The sequence below is a fragment of the Hemitrygon akajei genome, chromosome 10 (assembly GCF_048418815.1).
Source record: "Hemitrygon akajei chromosome 10, sHemAka1.3, whole genome shotgun sequence".
NCBI lineage: Eukaryota > Metazoa > Chordata > Chondrichthyes > Myliobatiformes > Dasyatidae > Hemitrygon > Hemitrygon akajei.
This window is the reverse complement of record NC_133133.1, coordinates 153,460,877-153,476,083: the sequence shown is the minus strand read 5'-3', so window position 1 is coordinate 153,476,083 and position 15,207 is coordinate 153,460,877. Positions and strand designations below refer to the sequence as shown.

Below are 15,207 nucleotides of genomic sequence, written 5' to 3'. Positions count from 1 at the left end.
ACTTCAGAAAAACCAAGCTTGAATAGCCTCCATCCTGTCTAAGTAAATAAATTGAGTTAAGTGGAAGAGTCACACATCTTCAGAATGTTTTTGTACTTCTCAAACAAATGAAAAGATTTAATTCTGTATTGCATTAAGACTAAAGAGAAAACTTTGGTTCTTAACCTGAAGCTGAATGGTGGAGGTTTTCTTTTGGTTCTCTTATTTGTAGCTTTGGTTCTGAATGATCCATTTTATTGGAATTGAGTGTTTTCTTGATAAAAGACATACATTTGAAAAGGAGAATGCTAAATTTGATCAGTTCATAAAATAATTTGCTTTGAGAATCTTAATGTACAGATGCAAGAGCAAATAATAAAGGGCTTTCACTAATGAAATCCATTAATAAAAACAGAAATCAACATTAATAAAAGTGGAGATCAGTTAAAAATAATTTTGATGGTGAATAGTATCAGATGTATCCATGCTTGCTTGGCACAACATTTGTAACTTTCTCCGGTTCAAGAAATCTAAATTATTTTTAAAAAACAATTGAAATTCATAACAATATTCTTAGTATGTCATCCTCACTTCACTTTGTGTTAATAACTATTCATTTATGATATAATCTTCCAATTCCAAATGAAAGCTTTATTATTTATAAAACTGATTACATTTACACAAAAACTTGAAAAATCCACATCCTAAATTTAAAATCTCACAGCTTCACATGCAGCAGAATGCTTCTTTACATGAATGCTCCCGATTTCATTTGCTATCATTAATGCACAAACAGCAGGGTATTGCAAAATAGAGGGTGGAGGAAGATTTAGCCTGAAAACCTGAATGGCATCCCACCCAAGTGAAGAAAAAAAATTCATCTGTAATTCACAGTATTTTCAAATATACACATGGCAAGTACTGGAAATAACTAGCAGATCTGAGAGCATCTAAGCACAGCAAATCACAGCTAATATTTTAGTTTGATGGCCATTCAGTGGTATTTTCAAACCTTTCACAAATTTCAATAACCAATGTCTGAGCAAGAAATAGTATTGTTTTAATTTATCTATTGAGATACAGCATGGAGTGGTCCTTCGAGCTGCAGGGCCCAGCAAAATTTGATTTAACCCTAACCTAATTATGAGACAATTTACAGTCTTTGGACTGTGGAAGGAAACTGAGCACCTGGAAGAAACCCACACAGTCATGAAGAGAATGTACAAACTCCTTACAGATAGCAGCGGGAACTGTATCTGAGTCACTGGTATCATATAGCGTTGTGCTAACCACTACGATACTGCGCCATCCTGTTTTGAATGTAAAAAAACTGCAAAGAACCTGTCAGAAGTGGAAAAACACAATTACACACATTAAATACAAATGGAAGGCACGCTAACAGAGAAAGAACTGAAAAGAAAAACAAACAGGTGCAAAAGTTTAGGGCAGAAGCGATGAGTGTAGCGTTGGTGTACGGATTGTACATTAACAAAATAAAAGTTGACATTTTATTCACATTCGGTACTTCAAATATTTTCAACTCAAATACAATTGTAAAGTACATTTGTTTACACTCAGAATCTAACATTTTTCTCAAGACCATTTACATGAATATGTCATGTCATCAAGTTTAATGATTAAGTCTGTACAACCAATATTTCAACTGCATATACATTGGTCATGTCATCTGTAACATCTTATAGATCACGTTGCAGCATGCAATCTCAACAGTCTTTTCACAGATTCTTTGTATTGTAAAATGCTATCTTCTGTTTCCCCTTCATTTTTAATGTTCACAACAGACTCCTTATAATTTTTTACTTCTGGTGAATTAACAATTTCTTCTTTTGAGGTTGAAGGAATTTTTTCAGCTTCTTTCATCCTGAAGATTGTGTTCAAAGCATTTTTCTCAGATTGACTATTCTCCCAAATAAATTCATCCATGTCTGCTTCAGTTATGTCAGATTCCCATGTTTCTGTTTTCTGGGGAAGAGGAATAAAAAGTACATTTAGGAGCCATAAGGTGATGTTACAGCTAATAAGAACTTAGTTAGATCCCACTTGGAGTGCTGTGTTCAGCTCTGGTCACCTCATTACAGAAAGGATGTGGATACTGTAGAGAGAGTGCAAAGGAGATTTACAAGGATGTTGCTTGCAATAGAGAGTATGCCTTACGAGAATAGGTTGAGTGAACTTGGCCTCTTCTCCTGGGAGCGATGGAGGATGAGAGGTGACCTGATAGAGGTGTACAAGATGATGAGAGGCATTGATTGTGTGGATAGTCAGAGCCCAGGGCTGAACTGGCTAACATGAGGGGGCATAGTTTTAAGTTGCTTGGAAGTAAGCACAAGGGGGATGTCAGAGGCAAGTTATTCACACAGAGAGTGGTGGTTGCGTGGAATGCACTGCCAGTGAAGGTATTAAGAGGCGGATACAACAGGGTCTTTTAAGAGACTCTTAGATAGATACATGGAGCTTAGAAAAATTGAGGGCTATGTGGAAAATTCTAGGCACCTTCTAGAGTAGGTCAGCACAACATTGTGGGCTGAAAGGCCAGTAATGTGCTGTAGATTTCTATGCCTTTATGTTTCTATTTGACAATAGTTTGGTTGCTAAAATTCCAGGCCAAGAACAAATTTTGAAGAGCATAATATTTCTCAACTGCCTAAATTGTCTGGATTATGTGTTGTTACATTGAACAGTACAGCATAGTAATGTGGTGGCGACCTTCTAACCTACTCCAAGATCAATCAAACCGTTTCCTCCCACACAGCCTCCATTTTTCTTTTATCACGTGCCTATCTAAGAGTATTTCTGGAACATAGACTTTTATCTTTAACATTTTTAAATTTAATTTTACATTTTAAAGAAATTCCTCAGGTAAAAACTGGATATACAAATTGCCCATTCGTCATGGGAATCAACTGATTTTCATTTCCATTGCCCGTTTCATACTTAGTACACTGAAAATCTTCTCCACAATCCATAAAACCTGGTTGCAACTTTGAAACTGAATCCAGAAAGCCAAAGTTTCTGAACTATAAAGAGATTTGTCCAGGTCTGAAATTTAATTTTAATTTGAAACAGTAACTATTTCCTGAAATCTATCATAGAGCTGGAGAGATACTTAGGATGACAAATCATCCTTACAACAGTTTGGATCATGCCAATACTAGCCAACACTTCACACCAGTCAGCAGCTAAACTAAACACTTACAGTTGCACAGCTCCCAGTAGACTGCCAAAATAGCTGCTGCAGTCCTTTCATGAGTTTCAGGGGACTGTGAAAACAAGAAACCTACTTCTGGACCAATCTGATGACTTTCTGACAGTTCAATAAAAAAAAATTAAAACTGGCAAAATGCCAGGGAACCAGATTTTAAAAAATGTAAATAGTCCCTCAGCTCAGATCTTATGGAATGCCCCTGGACCCAATAGTGAGTGTAAAAGCAGGGCTGGAAGTCAGATGAACAACTAACTGACCTCCACTCATTTTCTACTTTTATGTTGCACTGCGCAAGTGCAAATGTCCTGTATGCACCATCACCGTGCACACTACAGCTGGCCAACTGTTGTAAACATCATGGCCGTGATACATACCAATACCAACAAACCGCTCTGTCACCATCTGCACGTGCCACCAGTATTGAAAAGGAGTTGTAAGGGAAACAAAGTTACTGAACCACCTGGGGGCAGCATAAATACTATTAGAAAATCTCAACAGGTAATTTACACCAGTAACACCGCAATCTGTATCTTGTGAATAGATTAGGGTTTCTATTGAATTACTTTTTCTTTAAAAGTATGTAACCCAACATACAATATGCCATTGATATGATATTACACCAGATATTATATCAGGCTAGCATGGACCAAAGCATATTTACCCATTGCTACTGGTTCAGAATAAAACTACTTGCAAAGTGCCTTTCACATGTTCCAGATTTCCACTTCTGTGTATTGCAGTGTCCAAGTCAGAAAAATGCAGATAACAGCACATCTTGTCTCTTGCTTTGCCACCGTACTTGGTGCCCAGGGTTGGAATTTAACAGAACTTTAAGGGGTGGATGCACTTTGTATCTGGCTTCACAGATTTAGACAGGCATGTAGAAGAACCCCAATAATTTGAACAGGATTGCAAATCCAGATAAGAAAGTGAATTAAATGGTTCAAGTTCTTCAGCTTATTTTAATTTATACTGGTCAGTTCTTTTTTCTTTAATTATTATCAATTCTACTAGGGAAATTTAGCAATAGATGAAAAGACCCTTGACATCTTAATGCTTTTGGGATGGGATATTAGGATCCACAACCCAAAATCTTGATTTGGTTTGTGAACCGGTCTACTTTTCAGGGCAGCTATGCTAAACAAGGTTTAGAGCTCTTTTTGACATTTGGGACTGTGAATTGTTATCATGGCCAAGGAGGATCAAATGGAGCCTTGGCTCAGGTTGAGCATTAGCTGGCCCAACAATATAGATAGAATTTTCTACAATTACACTTACTTATAGCAGTTCATTGATATAAGTGAAATAGTGCATTTTACATGGACAACTTCAGTCCATATCTTTAAAATTGTCCCTTTACCCAAGTATTCACTAAGCAGTGCAAATTCCCAGTCAGAAAGCATCTCATAATCCTCTTGTTCCTCCACCATACTCAGTGCTCAGGCACGAGCACAGGTAGAAGCAAGTGTTTCTACCCATGCTTTAATAAAAACATAGGTTTGATTTTAGAACCATCGTATGGTATAGCACAGGAACAGACCCTTTGGTCCACAATGTTGTCCTGAACCAAATGGCCAACTAAACAAATCCCCTCTCCCAACACAATATCCACATTCAACACACACAAAATGCTGGTGGAACGCAGCAGGCCAGGCAGCATCTACAGGGAGAAGCACTGTCGACGTTTCGGGCTGAGACCCTTCGTCAGGACTAACTGAAAGGCAAGATAGTAAGAGATTTGAAAGTAAGAGGGGGAGGGGAAAATGCGAAATGATAGGAGAATACCGGAGGGGGTGGGGTGAAGCTGAGAGCCAGAAAGGTGATTGGCAAAAGGGATACAGAGCTAGAGAAGGGAAAGGATCATGGGATGGGAGACCTAGGGAAAAAGAAAGGGGGAGGGGAGCACCAGAGGGAGATGGAGAACAGGCAGAGTGATGGGCGGAGAGGGGGGAGAAAACTAAATATATTAGGGATGGGGTAAGAAGGAGAGGAGGGGCATTAACGGAAGTTAGAGAAGTCAATGTTCATGCCATCAGGTTGGAGGCTACCCAGCCGGTATATAAGATGTTGTTCCTCCAGCCTGAGTATGGCTTCATCTTGACAGTAGAGGAGATAGACAGTGGCCACACATTTTAATTCCACGTCCCATTCCCATTCTGATATGTCTATCCATGGCCTCCTCTACTGTCAAGATGAAGCCACACTCAGGTTGCAGGAACAATATCTTATATACCGGCTGGGTAGCCTCCAACCTGATGGCATGAACATTGACTTCTCTAACTTCTGTTAATGCCCCTCCTCCCCTTCTTACCCCATCCCTGATATATTTAGTTTTTTCCCCCCCTCTCTACCCATCACTGCCTGTTCTCCATCTCCCTCTGGTGCTCCCCTCCCCCTTTCTTTCTCCCTAGGCCTCCCGTCCCATGATCCTTTCCCTTCTCTAGCTCTGTATCCCTTTTGCCAATCACCTTTCTGGCTCTCAGCTTCACCCCACCCCCTCTGGTCTTCTCCTATCATTTCGCATTTTCCCCTCCCCCTACTTTCAAATCTCTTACTATCCTTCCTTTCAGTTAGTCCTGATGAAGGGTCTCGGCCCAAAACGTCGACAGTGCTTTTCCCTATAGATGCTGCCTGGTCTACTGCGTTCCACCAGCATTTTGTGTGTGTGTTGCTTGAATTTCCAGCATCTGCAGATTTCCTCGTGTTTGACAATATCCACATTCTTCAATTTCCTTTCAACAACATTAATATGCCTATCTAAATGTCTGCCTTTACCACCACTGCAGGCAGCATATTCCAGGCACCCACCATTCTCTGCATAAAAAACTTGCCCAATCACATCTCCTTAGAACTCCCCCCCCCCCCCCCCCCATCCCCTGCCTTAAATGAATTCCCTCTGGTATTCAATATTTCAACCCCCGGGAAAAAGATACTGTCCGTTTAAGCTAGCGATGCCTCTCATAATCTTAAAAACCTCTATAAGATCTCCCCTCAGCCTCCGCCACTCCAGAGATAACAACTCAAGTTTGTCCAACCTCTCATTATAGCACATGCCCTCTCATCCTGCTAAACCTCTTCTGTACCCTCTCCAAAGCCTTCCTATAGTGGGGTGACCAGAACTGTATGCAATACTCCAGATGTAGCCTAACTAGAGTTTTATAAACCCGCAACATAACTTCCTGACTTTTGAACTCTATAACTTGATTAATAAAGGCAAGCAGGCCTTATCCTGCCTTAACCCGTGTAGCCACTTTCAGGAAGTGATGAACTTGAAACTCAAGGTCACTCTGCTCCTCAACACAGTTCAGGTCTTGCCTTTAACAGTGTACTCTCTCTTTAAATTTGACCAACCAAGCTGCGACACAACATTTGGCCAGCTTAAACTCCATCTACCATATCTCCATCCATATCTGCAACTGATGTGTATCTTGCTATATTTCTTGCCAGTCATCTACGCTACCAACAATGCCATCAACTTTTGTATCATCCTCAAACTTACTAACCTGACATCTACATTTTCATCCAGGTTACTTATATACATCACAAACAGCAGAGGTCAGAGAACAGATTCAACTAATCACAGACCTCCAGCTAGAAGCCCCTTAACCACTACCACTATGGGCAAGCCAGTTCTGAATCCAAACAGCTAGTTCACCATTGATCCCATACATCTTTATCTTCTGGATGAGCTTCCCAATGGGGGTCTTGCGAAAAGCCTTCCTAAAATCCATGTAGACCATATCCAAAGGTCGACCTTCATCAATCACCCTCTTCACCTTCTCAAAAATTCAATCAAGATAGTAAGACTTGCCCCGCCTTGCACAAAGCCACGATGGCGTTCCCTAATTAGGACATAGTCTTCCAAGTGCTCATAAATACTAACCCCAAGAATTCTCTCCAGTAACTTCCCTATCACTGATGTGAGACTCACCTGTTTATAATTTCTAGGAATATCCCTGGTTCCCTTCTTAAGTAATGGAACTATATTAGCTACTTGGCAGTCCTCCAGGACCTTGACTGTGGCCAGAGGACAATGATATTGGTCAAGACCCCAGCAAACTTTTCATTTGCTTCTCTCAATAACCTGGGATATATCCCATCAGGCCCTGGGGACTGATACACCTCAGTGCTGTTTAAGAGACTGTTATGCCGTTGGCCCCCCCCTTTGTGAAAATCGCAAGAACTCTAGTTAAGGGGGGTCAACTGACCCAAGAGAGAGAGACGTGCGAAAGACCACGTTCTCCCAAGAAGCAGAATAAAAGTGACTTTGACTATTGTCTCATGGAGACCACCTGAAAAGCCCTCGGGCAAAGTGGGCTGGTTGAGAGAGAGATCGCATTACCTGCAACTTGATTGACACCTGCGATCCCGTGAAGAAGTATAAAGGCGGGTCTGAGGGGAGGACCCTCAGATGCACCAAGGAAACACACGAAGGAGAAACGCTAGAAATCCTGCGACAGCGTTTTAATAGCTACAGCCGGTGGTGGGGTTCGTGTGCGTCCTTCCCTTGCCTGGGATTGGCGACTTCACCACGGAAGACGGCCTAGCTACAGGGGAAGCCACAGATGAGAGTCCATTCCCCCAACGAGACTTCCGACTACCTCCTACAGGTTGGAAAACCTGTCGGGTAAATGCTTCATGTTCTCTGTCTTTCTAACTAAAAGTGCACCAACGCGACACTTCCGCCGGCAACTAAGTGAAACTGCCGTGATCTAAAAGACTTTTAGATATCCAGTGAACGATATAAAATCTACATTACCCCTAGACGACGATCGAGCTTGTGTTTTGAATGATTATTATTACACCGGTGTTTTAGATTGAGTTTTGATGATCTGAATGTTTTGTATTAACCATACGTTTGTGCCCTTGTTGAATAAAACGGTTGAAAATAGTAGCATCCGACTCAGCTGATCCATCTATCTTTGCTGGTAAGTTACCTGGTTACGGGGTTTTCGTAACAAGACCAACAATACTTCCTTGTTTACTTTGAAATGCCCTAGCATATTAATACTCTTGGCACTGAGGACAAGTCTGCAATAAAATCTTTAGGTGAGAAATAATTTCCCATGGAGTCTCTATTGAATTTGGCACATTAAAATAGGAAACTGTAGTTTAATTATATATCTTGATACTGAATATCTAACTGAAGCATTTGACCATAATGGGCTTCTTTACATTCGCTAACAACTCTCATCCGATAAATTGCTTGCTGTAAATAACCATATTTTGTTAAGGATAGCATTACTGAACACATTTAACTTTAGAAATCATCAATTCAGAATTTACATCACTCAGTGTAAATCATAGCCTAAAGAAAAAGTCTAAATGAATACCTGTTTTATATATGTAGTAAACAAATCCTGATATTTGCAAATGATGATGTGCTTATCCCCTGTATGGAATATCACCAAGAAAACCAGTCTCTCACAGAATGATATGTGGGCCATGTTCTCACATTGCATTTTTTCATCACGCAGTAAAGCTACACTCCCCATAGCATGTTGGTATTTTGTTAACTAGGCAATCAATTCATGGATTATGATTGTATTGATTCTTACTGCACAGCTTACTACAATAACTAATGTCTAAATAGTGCAATTATTTAACAGTACTCATGCTCATGAAAGTGTATTAGACAGGTGAAACTCCTGTAACAATAAGCTTCATTATCTTTAAGCTATCTGAAAAGAGAGTGTATTGACCATGGAAAATCAAATATGCCACAGCACTTGTTAATATTTCACAAAAATCAAGTACAATTACAACTGATTGACACGTCCATTAACTATTGATGTTGATTCTGAAAGGTAATAGAAAGGCAGACATTTAACCAAAGGCTTTCCTGTGTATTCAGAATATAAAATACACAACAAAATATATCAGGTAACTTGGCCTCCCCAGCTAAGTAACATTATAGTCAGAAGAGTGCGGGTTTACCTCCCATTAATAAACAAGTCATCTCCTAATCTTTCACCATTTGTACTCTGCTAGCATTGGAAGTTTCCACTTGCCACCAGCTCAATAGCTTTCTTATTAAAGCAATAATAAAAGATTAGTGTTTAAACATTGAGTTTGAAAGTGTAAAATAATTAATTTAAAACGTATCATAAGGGGGAAGAAAAGACCAGTCTGCACAGGTTGATGCTTTGGAAATCTTGAGATTTACCTTCAAGTTATTCAGTCTTAATAGATGCATGATAACTACCACTTTAGCTAAATTAGTATTCCAAAAATTATACATGAAAAACACATAATTGAAAATAACCATAAGCACCATATATCAAATATTAAGTGTTCACTCACCCATGATTCGTGGTACAAAACAGTGAGTAAGTACAGGGCATAATCATAATTCTGCCGCCTCAGCGGGCACCTACAAGAGAAGTATTCAATATGTGTATCTACATACAGATATAATCATAATTTAAGCAACACAAGACATTCTTATTAAGCATTTTCCTTTATCCAGAGGCACTGAAGAGTACTGAAATATCTCTGCATGCAGCTCCTCAGCTGAAAGTTTACAAAGTGTCAATCAAAGGCAATTTCAGCATCTGGTTAAGCTATGGTAGATACACAGTGATGTCCAGGAGTGTTGGGCAGACTAGTTAAAACATTTGAAAGAAGATGGGGTTATCCAGGTTCCAAGTTTTGGGAATAATGATGTGGAAAGATCAATAAATGATAATATTATTTTAAATCAAGGCATTGGGAGGGAGTAACAAATTAAAAAGATTAAGAATGAAGGGGGAAGTGGTGCTTGGTATGGAACAGCAACCAGATTTTACACATGCAGCTTAAAATAACAGTAATAAATGACTTAGAGCAGGAAAATGATGTACTTGTGGTAAAGATGGTTGAAGAAAGTTTGTGGTGGGTTTAAAACAAAGGTAGAAGTCAACAGTTTAAGTAACGGATAGGAAATTGAGCTCAATTTTCTTTTTGAAATTAAGCAAGGGATTAAAAATTGGCATCATCATATTTGCTCTGAATAAGCAACTAGAGAGCAGTGGGAACCAAGACAAGAGTGAACGGTTTCTCTCAAGAATAAAATAAGATGGCTTCAGAACTGCTAACATAAGGTTACTGAGAGTTACAGTTCATCCACCGATTAATATCACTCAAATAATTTGACAGCATGGAGGTGAACTGATAAGAGAAGTGGAACTAGATAGCACCAGGTGGATCCCCAGAAACAAAAATTTTAAAGGGGCATCATATGAATAAGGAAAACATATAGCTAACCATGCAACTTTAGAACACTATTGAGGTAACTACAGAGATAAAGAAATAATATCAGAACCATGTAGATTCTTTCGGACTGGTTACAATGGTTTGGGTAAAAGTGATTCCACAGAGCTGGAACACACAGAAAAATCAAATATTCTATGGGAATGTAGAAGTCAAAGGGAACAGAGTGGGATAGCAATTTTTCCTTCAAAGAAAATGCTATAAGTATTCAAGTGGTCATTTAGCATCTGTGAAGAGAAATTCAGAGTTGAAATTTCAAGCCAACATCTCGTTAGTAGTAATGATAAATAAGACATAAGAGGCTTTAAGCAAAGTAGTATTGTAGGGAAGGTGTCAGAGTGCCAGGCGAAGGTTGGTTGGAATACCAAAAGATTCAGATTCATTTAATTATCACATGCACATCAAAACATACATAAAATGTGTTGTTTGCTTTAATAACCAACACAAACCAAGGATGTGCTAGGGCAGCCCACCAGTGTTTCCACACATTCCAGCACCAACATAGCATGCCCACCATGTTCAGCAGAAACTAAAGCTGTCTGTGATAGGGTAATACACAGGAGTAATTAAAGACAAGATGCAAAAATGCAGGAATGAAAATTAACGAGAGGGTCTGGAGATGTTTAGAATGACAAAAGCAAAATAATTATCAGAAATTGGTGTCTGTAAAAAGGAGATACAATCTGCAATTATTGAACTCAATGTTGAATCTGCAAGGCCATTATGTATCTTAATTAGAAGACAAAATGCTGACTATTGAACTTCAATTCAGGTTCATTATAAGTGTGTAGGAGGCTGGGAACAGAGGGATCAGAGTGACTGCAGCAAATTGACAAGTGAAGACTTTAATCAGGTACTTTACAAACTTCTCTTGCATTATTCCTTTCCTTTCTTCCTCTGTACTTGCTTAAAACACACTGCATTTCCCTGATCTGAAATTATAAGTTTATCCTGCCACAGATAGCCTATGAGCCATTGACTATTTTTAATTTTACAATTTATTTTAGTGGATTTTTTTCTTCCCCAATTCATTATACTGAATTCATTAGATAACCCTGTAGCAGACACAGCATGGAAACTGAAAAAGCAATCAAAAACTACAATGTTTTGACTATGAAGCACTGAACATTATACTTCATTGCGAAAAAAGCTGCAGGACTCTAATCTCACCATTATGCATTAAAGGTTTGTTGTTTCCTAATGAAGACAGTGATTAAGTGCTTGGTAACCCTAATTCTTCTTATAACCGACATCTGTTTCATGTTACTGTACCTGTCTGTTGTAATGGTAAGCATATCTGTATTTTTGTCGTATCGATTTCCGACAAGTTTAATGAGTTTCTTCTTGGCACGGTCATCCAAATTGAGATTCGCAAGTCTGATCTATAAAATATAAAATAAATATATATACATATTTCCATGAACAATACTAGAATTATAATGGTCAATTATTAAATGAAAGGAGATAAGTAAAGCCATTTTCCCCCCAGGAGGATGATGAAACCATCTGGTGCCTATCTATGATCCAACAATATTTCAAAACAATATTTTATAAACCTTCTTATTACCTATTTTCAGAAGGCTGTTGACAGGTGCCACATATGAGGCTGCTAAACAAGATAAAATCCCATGGTATACAGGAAAGGTACTAGCATGGATAAAAGATTGGATGACTGGCAGAGACAAAAAGTGGGAATAAAGGGGTCTTTATTTGGTTTGTTGCTGGTGACTAGTGTTGTTTTTGCAGGGGTTCTTATTGGGTCCACTACTTTTCACATTAGATCTTAATGACCTGGATGAAGGAGTTGTTGGCTTTGTGGTCAAGCTTGCAGATTACAGAAAGATAGGTGAAGGGGCAGATTATGTTGAGGAAGCTGTGAGTCTAACAGATTGGGAGAATGGGCAAAGAAGTGGCAGATGGAATACAGTGAAGTATATGCTGATGCATTTTGGTAGAAGGAATAAAGGTGTAGACGATTTTCTAATTGGGAAGAGAATTCAGAAATTGGAGGTGCAAAGGGATTTAGAAGTCCTAGTGTAGGATTCCTTAAAGGTTAGCTTGCAAGTTGAGCCAGTAGTAAGGAAGTCAAAAGCATGTTTTGGGCACCATATCTAAGGAAGCACCAGAAAGAGTCCAGAAGAAGTTTACAAAGAATGATCCCAGGGATGAAAAGTTTAACATGAAGTGTGTTTGATGGTCCAGTACCTTCTGGAGTTTATAAGGATGAGGAGAAATCTTTTTGAAACCCACTGAATATTGAAAGGCTTGTATAGTGTGGACATGGAGAGGATGTTTCCAGTACTGGGAAGTCTAAGACCAGAAGGCAGAGCCTCAGAACAAAAGAATGCCTTTTTAGATCAGAAAAAAAATGATGCCTCTTTAGATTGGAGATGAGAAGGAATTTCTTTAGCCAGAGGATGGTAATTCTGTGTAATTCATTGCCACAAAGGGCTGTGGAGTCACTGGCTATATTAAAGTGGTGTTTGATAGGTTACTGATTAGTAAGAGTGTCAAACAACATAGGGCAAAGGCAGGAAAATAAGGTTGAGAAGGGAAAATAAATCAGCCACAATCAATTGGCAGAGTGAACTTGATGGGCCATATGGCCTAATTCTACTCCTATGTATTATGAAGTTACAGCAATACAGCCAATATATAAAGTTACCAATCCTCAAGTCAACCTTTTCAACGTATTTAGGAATAACCTTAAACACAATATCCTTAGTTCCTCATGATGGTCTTTGGAGGGAACAGCGCGGCTATTTGAAACTGGATATGAGCAAATAGGCACCTTGTCTCCTGTCCCTGTTGAGACAGAATATTCATCGTTGTCTGAACCCTTAGTGCCTAGATGGCACATGGTCCTCCACATAGAATATTAACATTTTGAATTTCATTAATCCTGCTTTCATAAATCACTATTGTAGTTTCACAGGGCTCATTATGTTAGGAAGACCAATTTATCAGCATTGAAATGAAATGGTTACTCAATTATTTATGACCATGATGAGAATCCATTTTCCAAAACTTTGCTTCTTTTTTCTATAAAATATGTATGTAGATCAGTTCCAACAAATATATTATAGTTTTACAGCTGGATGTGGTGAGAAAAGAAGAAAAAGTGGATGGGAGTACTGATGGGAAAAGGACGACTAAGGTGAACACTAAGCTAATTCTACCTAATAACTCAGTGATTCACTCCCACCTATTCAATGGAAATTAGGGATGGGCAATAATTTTGAAAATAAAATCCAAAGTGCAACCATAATAAACAAAAAAAATTACATTTAGAAACAAGTTCCTGCTGGAAAATTACTGTAGCATCTACTTCCCGCAGGCCAGTAGCAGTAGGAAGATTGTGTTGTTTTTGTATTTTCTGCTTACTAAATAGACGTTTAAAGGTGTTACGCCTGTGCCCCCTCCTTTTTGAGAATCGCAAGATCGCTATTAAGTCAGGTCAGGAGATCCAGGAAATGAGAGAGAGAAACGCAGAATCCACAGGGGGTTTGGAATGTCCTGGCCCCTCAACGATACAAAGCTATGGGAAACGGCCATTGTCTCTTGGAGACGGAATTGTGTATTGAGTACTGTGCTATTCATCGACGCATTGACGTCCTCAAGGAATGAGCAACGTGGGCTGGTTGGGGGGATGGCATCCTCCCCAACCTGATTGACATCTGAGACCCCGTGAGTAAGGATAAAAGAGGGTCTGGGGAACAACCCCTTTCAGACGCACCAGGAGGAACGATAGAAATCCCGTGACAGCGTTTAATAGCGAAAGCCGGTGGAAAGCCCACGTGCGTCCTTTTCCATTTGCCTCGGAATTGGTGGGACTGACCACGGAAGATGGCTTAGCTAAAAAGGGAAAGGACACCGACGACATTTCAAAGGATCAACATCATAGAAAGGAAAACGGGCAAGTTCTAAACCCCGCCTCTCTCTCCAGCAAAAAGCTGCAGCCTAAATGAACTTGAGTGACTTTTATATTTCCATCGGACAATACATTATCCCCTAGACAACGATAGAGCTATTTCTTATTGATTATTAATATACCCGCGCTTTTAGATATAGTATTGACGACGTATAGTATCTGTATGTTTGCATTGATATTATTTTTGTGTATTTTTATCAATAAATACTGTTAAAAATAGTCCCATCAGACTTCAACGGACCTCTCTATCTTTGCTGGTAAGTCACCCAGTTACGGGGTACGTAACAATTGGGGTTTGACACCAAATTGGGAGGCCAGTGAATCGGGCTTGTAAGTCCAAACTTGGATCTGGTACGCGGGTAGCCAGACGGGAAACCAGCAAAGATGGATGTAGATGAATTTATAGAAAACCCGACGGTGGAGGCGCTAGAGGCGGCCACCAAATCAGACTTGACAAATATGGCGAAGGGGCTAAACCTCGCAGAGGTGAGGTTGTCAATGAAAAAGCGGGAGGTGCGAAGGGCCATAACTCAGTATTATATTGAGAAGAATGTGTTTGCAGCTGAGGTATTGGAAAATATCCCTGAAAAGGTACCAGCTAGTGGGACGGCTCAGTTAGAGTTGGAGAAATTAAGGTTGGAACATGAAATTAAATTAAAGCAGCTGGAAGCAGCTGAGAAGGAGAAAGAAAGGGCTGAGAGAGAGAAAGAGCTGAGAGAGAGAAAGAAAGGGCCGACAAACAAAGGGAGCACGCGCTCCAGCTAAAGGAGTTAGAGGTGAAAAAAGAGCAGGACCGAGCTGAGAAGCAAAGAGAGCATGA

General features: G+C 39.5%; 1 protein-coding gene across 1 annotated transcript in view; it reads right to left on the bottom strand.

Moving 5' to 3' along the window:
• Nucleotides 1-609: 609 nt before the first annotated feature.
• mrps35 (mitochondrial ribosomal protein S35) overlaps nt 610-15,207 on the bottom strand; it is a 31,284-nt gene continuing 16,686 nt past the window's right edge. Inside the window, exons 6-8 of the mRNA XM_073059427.1 lie at nt 11,729-11,838; nt 9,509-9,578; nt 610-1,962 (exon numbers count right to left, since the gene is read on the bottom strand). Coding sequence (XP_072915528.1) covers nt 1,684-1,962; nt 9,509-9,578; nt 11,729-11,838 — 459 coding nt within the window. The 3' untranslated portion in view covers nt 610-1,683. The remainder of the gene's footprint in view (nt 1,963-9,508; nt 9,579-11,728; nt 11,839-15,207) is intronic.